The following is a 10,581-nucleotide window of genomic DNA, read 5'->3' as shown; positions in this document are numbered from 1 at the left end:
AGCCTATGACTATGCTAGTCTGTTATCTATAAGCTAGCGTGCTCCAAAACAAGGACTAAATTCGCATTTAGAAGAAATAAGCGTTCAAAACTGACAGTCTCTCTCTTCCGCCAATAGAGAGCCTAAGTCCCTCCCCTTCCGGTCGACCACCATGGGGCCTTATTTCATAAAAATATTTTATGGTAGTCAATGGCGAGAGCCAACAAATATTTTGATCTCGTTTGAATTGTGCCCTTATTTACACATATGATGTTTGTCAATTTAAAAGATACATTTTAAAGTCAAGAAAGTCGCAGTTTGATGTAAAACTGCTGAGGTATAAGACTGTGAAAATACGTAATTACAAAGACTACAAACCCAGAAGGCGCACATGCGACGTCATACCTTTTCTCTCAATGAATGAAGCTAACTTTACTGAAGCTAACGTCTGTCATTTTTCTATAGTCTTACATTATAATCGTAACGTTACGCCGTCATGCCTGAGTGTTTTGAGCCAGAATACACACATACGAGCAACGGATCTTGTGACGTACATAGTGCGAGACGAGAGATGTAGTTCATTGAGCGATTTTCACATAAAACTAAACGTTACTCTTCTGTTTTATGACAAACTGCGACTTTCTTGACTTTCATAATTACCTTTTAAATTGACAAACATCATATGTGTAGTTCAGGGCACAGTTCAGACGGAATAAAAAGATAAGTTATCTCTCGCCATTGACTTCCATACATATTTTTTCCGAAATAAGGTCCCATGAGCCGGAAGCGGAGGGGCGGGACTTATCACTCTGCAATAGACGATGCACAACTACTTCCGCGTTCTAGTTAGTACATATCGGGAGTTTCCGGTGTGGTGAAGGGATGAGTCCCAAGTGATTTCACCTGTTGGGTTTACATTTTTAAATGAAATTGACTATTAAATTGACTATTAAAAGGATTGCTTGTGTGCGCTGGTGTTTATTCCAGTCTTTTAAAATAGTTGAATGAATGAATGCTCGCGAGGTGCCAGTAACGATGCTAGGCTAGGCTATTTAATCAATAACGCACACAGCGTAGAGGAGAATGGCTGTCAACTACTTTGAATATTATATCATTTTGGGCCTAAACATGTAAATACACTGTAAAAAAAAATATGCCTCTCCAACATAAAAATTTCTAGTGACCCGTTGCACCTAAAATTTTTAGTTGGCCCAATTTAAGTTGCGCTGACTACCCCTGCATGTAGACTGAACTTGAAATAGAATGTTGTGTCAATTAAATATTTTCTGTTGACTAAACATAGCTTGTTGGGCCAACAAGCAGACTCAAATTGAAATAAAATGTTGTATTAATTAAATATTTCATGTTGGCCTAAAAGACTATTTTTCGTTATTTCAAATAAATTACACATTATGCTCTGATTAAGTACATTTTATGTATTTTTTTAAATCCAAATGAACTTGCCTGTCATGCTAATAAAATAGCATGGCATATCACTCTTAGTCAATAGCTGTACTGGAAAAACAAATATCTGCTTTACAAAATGAAACTCAGTCAAACATGGTCAAGAGCCCAACAAAAGCAAACACCCATCTCCATAATGGTAACTTACAATTTGTGATTTTCTCCTTCAGTGATTCTGCTTGTTAGTGTTGAATTTACCCAATACCAGTGTGTAGTGTCAAAATTTAACACCAAATGTGTGTTTTTCTTTGAACACTACCGAGTTGTTGCCATATTAACACTACATAAGATGTAAAGTTTAACATAAAATGCAACTCTTGTAGAATTGATCTGTATTGATTTGTAATACTATTGGGAATCAATTTATACATTTCAGGACTGTTAATTTTGACTCGAATTGAGTTTGTATTTATAAGAGGTGCTTTTTGACAAAAGGAATCTTTTCAGAAATAAAAGCAAAGCATTTAACCTATTGATAACATTGAATGCACATCAAAACAATCCAGAAAGTTAAAATGTAACCTTAGTCTGGGATCATAGTTGAATTCTGTTCATTATAAAGTTAAAAATAAAGGCAAAATGCAAACAGTTGTTTTAACAAACTAGTTTTTATTAACGAACAAGTCCCTTTACATCATAGGATAACTTTTAAAATAAATGAAGGCAAAGCCATTTCTGTCATCAGAATTATATGAAAGCTGCTCATCAAATGGTCTATCTAATACTTCAAGTCCTGTACATGTCAGTGAATGTAAGTCCTGTGTCAGTGAAGTTGAGTCAATACCTTCGACTTTGCAACAGTACAGCAACAACATTCAACAGATGAAAAACAGTTGCAGGATATGAGTGGATCAGTGTCCAGTTGCTAACAGTAAAGTTGTGCCTAGTTGTTTCACAGAGCAGGAAAGGCTGTGCAGATCCAACTTTCTCAAAATCCTGGACTGCTGGTTCCCTAGACAACACAAAGCCAGACCAATTACAATTAATACTATTTGTGTTTTATAAATACAGCAAGTTTATGGTGGAAAAAGTTCAATCATCTTAGACTTTCGTGACTCAAACAATAAACTATTTTGGTTAGATTAAGACTTGAATTTATTTATTTAAATTTACTGATTTACTAAGTAAATTATAGACTTAATTCATCCAAAAATGTAAATTCTGTCATTAATTATTCACCCTTATGTTGTTCCAAACCAGTAAGAGTTTTGCTCATCTTCGGAACACTTAAGATATTTTTTTTATAAAATCTAAGAAATTTCTGTCCCTTCATCGACAGCCTATTCAACTATCACCTCCAAAGCCACAGAAAGGTATAAAGGAAACCATAAGTAATCCATGTGACTCAAGTGGTTTAACCTTAATTTTTTTAGAGAGTGCTTTGTTTGCACGAAAAAACAAAAAAACTTTTTTTTTTTACAAATTATTAATCTTCGATGCACGCTCACTTAACAACGCATGTTGGAAATTAATATTTTATAAATTAAGTGGTAAATGTTTTGTTGCTGCAAACACAGCACTTGTGTAGTTTAATAAAATGTATGTTAAACCACTGGAGTCGCATGGAGTACTTTAATGATGTACCTTTACACCTTTCTGGGGCTTGAAAGTGGTATTTGCGTGGACTGTCAATGGAGGGACAGGAAGCTCTCAGATTTCATTAAAAATATCCTCATTTGTGTTGTGAAGATGAAAGAAAGTCTTACATGTTTGGAACGGGATGAGGGGAAGTAATGACATAATTTCCATTTGTAGGTGAACTAACCCTTTAGGAATACATTTAGACACGCACCTTAAGAAATCTCACTAAAAAATAGTCTGATGGAAGAATCTTGTTCCCTTTCTTGTGACTTTGTGATGTTGGAGGCAGGTGATGGGCAGAGATTTCCCAGTCAGTTGAGTCTAAAATTAAAAAGCAAGAAAACATCTAGCAGTCAGATCATGAAAACAATTGGTTTGAAAACTAATTTTATTTAAGGAAAAGGGGGGGGGGGGGGGGGATACTTTTGTAAAGTAATTTGACTGGACAAATTCAAAATGAGTGGTATGAAACACAAAAAATCTAGTTATACCAAATAGCAACAATGATTATTTTTTATGTTTATGCACATTATCTCATATATTATCTGTAAAATCTGACCCTCACTAGCAAACACAAATAGCAAAATCAATACATTTAAACATGAAAGAATCCAAACATCAACCAAAATTTAATCTGATAAATACATTTTCATAAACATTTAATCTTAATGAATTACTTAAGTTACACATTCTAAGAAAATTTGTTTTTCAGTTAACGTTAGGTTTCAGTTAAGATAGGTGTGCTGGCAAACGAGAGTAAAAGATAGTTTGAGGATGAATACATTATGATATTTGCACATCACAAATATTGTCATAAAACAAAATAACATTGTAAAATACGTATTGTAAATGAGTTAAAACACTTACTCTGTGTTGTCACCTTTAAAAGCAAACTCCGTGTCTGCACTGCGTCACGAGTCAAATATGCAGGGCAGTTAAGTTTTTCTGTGAGAAAGGTTTAGGCGCACATCACATAAATATCGTTATAAAACAATATAATGCCATGAAATACATGTTGTAAATTAGGTTAAAAACTCTTAACTTACTTTCGGTGTTTTCCCTGTTAACGTTTCAAGAAAACCTTCTCGTCGTCAGCTGCGTATTGAGTCAAAGATGTCGCCTTTGAGAAAGGTTTCGGCTCGTTTAAGCACGCAGAGCATTTAAATTTCTCTATAAATCAATATGTTATAAAATACATATTGTAAATTAGATAAAACACTTACTTTCGTCGTTTCTCTGTTTAAAAGCAACCTCATCCTGGTCTGCTCAGCATCGCGCGTCAACGAAAATGCCTCTCTGAGAACAGTTTAGCCATTCACAGCACATAAATAATGTAATAAAATGCATATATAAATGCGATAAAACACTTAACATCTGCGTTTTCCCTCCTCGTATGCCTTGCTTCGCGAATCAAAGAAAATGGCGTCAGTGAAAAAAGTTTCAGGTCGTTTCGTCGCGCCCAGCGCGTAAATGTCCCGGATGTAACTAATAACACTCTCTCAGTGTAAATTTAGTAACTCTACAAATTTACACCAGCCAGAGAGTGCGGTTTACACTAGCAGTGTTAATCCCTTGAAATTCAACACCAGAAAATTAACTCTTTACTCTAAGAGTCCTTAACACCAGAGATTTTGCTGTGTGGTAGAACTTCTTTGCGCATGCTCAGACGATTGACGCTGTTCCCTCTTGCTCGGCCAACATAATATTTTTTGTGCAACGTTAAACATTCTGTGAACACAATTATTTATTTTCTCTTGATGAATATTTTGTAGTTCAGTCATGGAAATCATGCAATCATTGGCCAAACATATTTTTCGTTTTTGTCACAACCATTATGTTGAGCCAACATGTATTTCCTCATTTGTACAACTTTTTGCATCAATCATTTTTTACAGTGTAGTGAAAAGATTGACACAGAATGATTAAAATATTTAATCCAAATAAATAAATGTTGGTGGTTCGTACTGATGTTATTCCTCTGTTCTCACACACTTCAGCGTCGCGGACACTAGTTTAGACGAACACTGACACCCTGTGGTGAAATAATGGCGCATGTTTAACACACGCTTCTTCTCAGATCGGCTTGGGTTGGATTAAAACTTCATGTTCCGATGAGTTTGGAAAACTTAAATTCTGCACACAGTAAACATCAGAATATCCCTTCTCCTGTCAATAAAAATGTCCATTATTGCAGACACTCATTTTAGGTGGAGTTTGTTCAACTCATTGCCCACAGTACATTGAACATAGGCTAAAACACGAAGCTCAGTGCAAGTGGTCCATTCAGCTTCTCATCAGATTTTCTGTCCAATCAAATGCTCTCTAGAATCTGAAGCCCCGCCCCCTCCACAGTACAAACTTGTTCACTTGTAAGAAGTAATTGTTATATTTACTATAACAATACTATAACAATAACAATATGTGGAGAGACATTAGGAGGAAACTGCGGCTTTACCGAGCTCAACGGCTCTGTGATATAAACTAAACCCGATTGGCTATTTATTTAAATGTTTTTACAAAAGGGGAGGAGCTGTTCGATGTCCCGCCCTGCCTTCTTTCCCCATAGACTTACATTGTAAATGTATTACTGTAAACACAATATTTGCTTATCTTTACAAACTGAATTTTGAATTGAAATGATTTTATTTGCTAATCAACGACTATGGATATTCTTCATAGAGCTGAAGTTGGCATTTAGTTCAAATTAAAATTTGTCCTGACTTACACCCTTGATTATGTTCTTGTTCTTCCATGTTTGATTTTGTCTCATAAGATCAGTATTATTTTAGTATAATTTATATACTTTTACAGTATTTATTAATATTGTAAATTAGCCTTATTTTATATTATAAAGTAATATCAATATTAATTTATATGAATGTAATTTTATTTACATTTTAGTTTTAGTAATTTTATGTTTTTTATTTTTATTTCAACTTTAGTACTTACATTTATTTCATTCAGTTTCCAAGCCGACATTTCTAATTTTCTGTTATGTTTTTCATCAACTATTTATAATTTATTTGAATTGAGGAAAACGACCTTTAGTCTTTAACAAGAACAGCGCTGGCTAAAATCAGTAGTTCAGCACATGAACATGTAATGCGACAGCGCCACCTGCTGTTACTCTATAATGACTGTCTGTCCAGTCCAACAACAGTTTCCATTGTTTGACAGCACCACTTCAGCTTTTTTATTTTTCCTGATATATTTTTTATCCGATTAGAATTGCCTTTTAACTGTTACTGTGACTGTAACTTGTATTTTAGTAACTTTAATACATATTTACAACGTTTTCTGTTCAATTTTAAATGCATAAATTAGGTCATTGTGTTCTAACAAAGAAAGTACCAAAAACTACTCTGGCAATACCATCTTTTGTTTTAGACATGATATAATGGCAATTCCATGTTTTTTTGGACATGTACATTTCCAAGGTAGTATTCCTGGAAGTATCTTACAATGTAAAAATATAAGTCATGAATCTGTATTGAAGTAGCCTATGTTTTTTTCTAAGGCTATTTTGTCTTGCCGATTATTAGCTGCTTGTTCTCTTAACAGCGAGTCTTATTCCTGGAAACAGATTTATAAAGTGGGTTGAGGTTGTTAGATGACTGTAGATTAGCTGTGGTTGCGGTTGTGTGTGAGTGTGTGTGTGTGTTTTGGAGTGTGTTCAGTACTCCTGCGGCCACTAACAGGAACCGTAACGGTACAACACTAACATGGCTGACATTTCCCCCTCTCCGGTAAAAAACTCCCAGTCTGTCAGCCAACTCCTCCGCAGCGCTTGTCCGGATCCGTGGAATGTGTGGTGTTGAAAGTGTGTGTGTGCGTGTGTGTGTGTGTGTGTGTGTTTTCCCCGGTGGGGTGATTGTGCTTTATTTTACGTCCATTTGGCTCTTTCCTGGAGTCTAATTCCTGTGTGCTCAGACTGGAGGTTATGAGCCCTGCAGCTGTGCAGACACACACACACACACACACACACACACACACACACACACACACACACACACACACACACACACACACACACACACACACACACACACACACACACACTATTCAACTTCCTCGCATTATTATGGAGGGCTTGTCTGAGGTCAAATACGACTGTTATACTGGGAATTTGTGCCCCTCAACACACTCAGTTTCCAGTGTGTTGCAGCTGTTCTTTGGGTTTGTGTGTCTCTGAGGTATTTTCCCATATTACAATAAGCCCATTAATGCAGCTTTCCCTCCATTTCTCTCTCTCTCTCTCTCACATCAGTGCTGTTTTTATTTCTCTCCGTCTCTCGACGCAGCTCTGCTGGCGTGACTGTGAAGTATTACATTGCTGTAGAAGCATCTGAGGACTCGAGGGCTGTGTGTTTAAGCTGAATTCATGTTCTTCTAGAGACTTGTGTTAGTCTGCTATGATTGACAGGCAAGCTAAATCACAAAAACTGATATGATAAATAAATAAAATTATCAGAAGCTTCTAAACATTGTTGACTCGTTTCAAACTAATTTCTTAGGAAGATATACAGAGAGATAGATAGATACAAAGATAGATAGACAGACAGAGATATAGATAGATAGATAGATAGATACAAAGATAGACAGACAGACAGATATAGATAGATAGACAGACAGATAGATGATAGACTGAGATAGATAGATAGATAAATAGATAGATGATATACAGAGAGATAGATAGATAGATGATAGATAGATAGATAGATAGATAGATAGATAGATAGATAGATAGATAGATGTTAGACAGAGAGATATATAGACAGACAGACAGACAGACAGACAGACAGAGATATAGATAGATAGACAGACAGATAGATGATAGACTGAGATAGATAGATAGATAGATAGATAGATAGATAGACAGACAGACAGATAGATGATAGACAGAGATAGATAGATAGATAGATAGATAAATAGATAGATGATATACAGAGAGATAGATAGATAGATGATATATAGATTGATAGATAGATAGATAGATAGATAGATAGATAGATAAATAGATAGATGATATACAGAGAGATAGATAGATAGATAGATAGATAGATAGATAGATAGATAGATGATATATAGATTGATAGATAGATAGATAGATGATATATAGATAGATAGATAGATAGATAGATAGATAGATAGATAGATAGATAAATAGATAGATGATATATAGATAGATAGATAGATAGATAGATAGATAGATGACATATAGATTGATAGATAGATAGATAGATTTCAGTACGATAAGTACTTTGTCAGATTGACTGTAAATGTTAATAATGTATAAAGGAATAAAGAAAAAAGCAATAACTTTTTTTTACTCCTAAATCCTAACATTGAATCTAGTACGCGCTTTAACACATAAAACATTAACACGCGTACGCGCTTGGCATTCACGACACTCGGTACGTAACGATATGTCCGCAGTGGCCATGGAGACCGCGCCAGCTTCACCGCTAATGCGCCATAACAGTCACTCTGCTCCGGCACATCCACCCGACAAATGACATGATCTGCTGTCGACAATGCGTTTAAAGGCGAACACAAAGCGTGTCCTTCACAACCTTCTGCCTTCCGTGTAACTGAAGCTCGTTATTTTATTTTGCAGGAGTAAATTCACTTCATGTGAGAGACAGAGGCTAGCCTAGCTAGCGTGCTAATCCTTGAGCAGAACTGGTCAAACTGTCAGAGTCTTGACTTCAATAAACCGTAAGACGCTCTTTTCCCTTTATTTTGTTGTCCTTATGATATAACTTACTTAAAGCTTTATATTTGTGTATTTTTGCGTTATACAAGTAATAAGTGCGCATTTGCTTGTCGCGCTTGTGTGAAAACAGTGTTAAACTGAATTAATTTCAGTAAACGTTCAGTATGTCACGTGTTTTATCTGTCAGTTTGTTAAACCCATGAAAACATGACTCAAAATGCATAAATACGCCATGTGGCTGCAGAAGGTTACATTAAATGTTGATGCTTATTTTTAAGAGCAATTGTGCTTTTGCATTGTGATATTTCGTGCTAAATTGTAAATAAAATTAAATCTTAGTCGTCTTAAAGTAGTACTCGAGTATCACAGAAATTAATATTGAGGGATGTCTGTCAGTCATAAATGCATTATTTGATCTCTGTTTTTATGCTGTCATAAACAGCACTGCTTTATCACATAGATTTTAGGCAAGGCAATTTTATTTATTTTCATTCACTATGGTAATTCAAAGTGCTTTACACAGAAAAGAATTAAAATAAACACAAAATAAAAGTCATTACAATTTAAACAGTTATAAAAGGAATTCAAAGAGATATAAAGATGATACAGTTATAAAAGGAATTAAAAGAGTAAAAAGATGATACATGGATAAACTTCTCATCTGGCAAAATACCAGTGTATTATACTGTGTCTGTGGTGTTATTTCGGTGTGCCAAAGGAATCTATTGGACGTCTCCAATAGATCCGATTATTTTTCCCTAAAATCGGGAAAGGAATCGATCCAATCTGCACCTCAAAGATTTGTTCGGAGGCTCTAGGACCGACTCCAGTCCGCACCCCACAGAACAGATTTGGTCCCCGAACCTCGAGTTTAATTTGAATTGGGAGAAAATATGAAGGCTGACTGTATGATTTCTTCAATAACAGGTTTGTATCCCTTGTTTTTCTGCTGCTAATCCATGGGATGTTGTTTAAACAGGTGAAAGATGCCTCCTGGGACAGACGACCCCCGCAAACTCTTCATCCTGACCACAGTGGGGAACCACTTCAGTCTGGACACGCCAGCATCTCTGTCCCGCCGTCCTCTCGATAACTTCCTAGATGATGGGAATGAGTTTCTGCTCGCCGTCAGCAGACACGCAGATGAGCTGCACTTCTCAAACAAGGTTGATCTGAGCAATATTTGTTTATTCACTGTAGACAAAAGCCTTTTTAAGGCATAATTAAGATTTTTCACTTGATTAACACAAGGAAGAACAATATTCAAGGCGTTTAATTACAGTATATATGCCCCAATATACATTGTCTTACACAGTTACAATACATTACATTACACAGTTACAATACAGTACATTTTTTAAATGAATGTGAAAGTGTTTTGAACTGATTCAATGACATGGACAGATTGAAAATTTTTGTTATTTAAAGAGGACCTATTATGCCCTTTCATATAGTCTTGATTTAGTTTTTGTGCTCTACTAGAACATGTTTTCCTGCTTGAATGTTGATTATTTTCCTCATATTCTCCATTGTTGCGGCTCCTCTCTTCCCAGTCTGTCAGTAACGCTCTGTTTACTTCCTGTCTCTATGAAGCCCCTCCTTCTGAAAGCACACTGTGCTCTGATTGGTCGGCTGGAGCAGTGTGTTGTGATTGGTCGAACGCTTCGAGTGTGTTTGGGAAATGTCCCGCCCCTTATCATAACCGCCAATTTAACGCACTACTAACTAACTCAACCAGGCCCCGCCCCTTTATTCTGCGTATGAATTATTATAATGAGGAATATTGTGACTATAATGATTAATAATGATTATATATTGTGATATCCTGGAAGAAACTCAAG

General features: G+C 35.7%; 1 protein-coding gene and 1 long non-coding RNA gene across 2 annotated transcripts in view; one reads left to right on the top strand and one right to left on the bottom strand.

Annotated features, from left to right (window-relative positions):
- Positions 1–2,039: 2,039 nt before the first annotated feature.
- On the bottom strand, positions 2,040–4,924 carry LOC307167719. Its single transcript, XR_013822852.1, has 5 exons — positions 4,248–4,924; positions 4,071–4,144; positions 3,892–3,969; positions 3,236–3,345; positions 2,040–2,395 (listed from the first exon to the last, which is right to left on the bottom strand). It is a non-coding gene; the product is annotated as an uncharacterized lncRNA (long non-coding RNA).
- Positions 4,925–8,565: 3,641 nt separating this feature from the next.
- LOC307167202 (cytoplasmic dynein 2 heavy chain 1-like) overlaps positions 8,566–10,581 on the top strand; it is a gene marked incomplete at its 3' end in the record, with an annotated part of 14,376 nt that continues 12,360 nt past the window's right edge. The window contains exons 1-2 of the mRNA XM_079886193.1: positions 8,566–8,742; positions 9,720–9,906. Coding sequence (XP_079742319.1) covers positions 9,727–9,906 — 180 coding nt within the window. The 5' untranslated portion in view covers positions 8,566–8,742; positions 9,720–9,726. The remainder of the gene's footprint in view (positions 8,743–9,719; positions 9,907–10,581) is intronic.

The sequence above is a fragment of the Squalius cephalus genome, assembly GCF_949319135.1.
Source record: "Squalius cephalus genome assembly, chromosome: 11".
Lineage (NCBI taxonomy): Eukaryota > Metazoa > Chordata > Actinopteri > Cypriniformes > Leuciscidae > Squalius > Squalius cephalus.
Note: the sequence above shows the minus strand (reverse complement) of the source record. Positions and strands in the feature narration are given on the sequence as shown.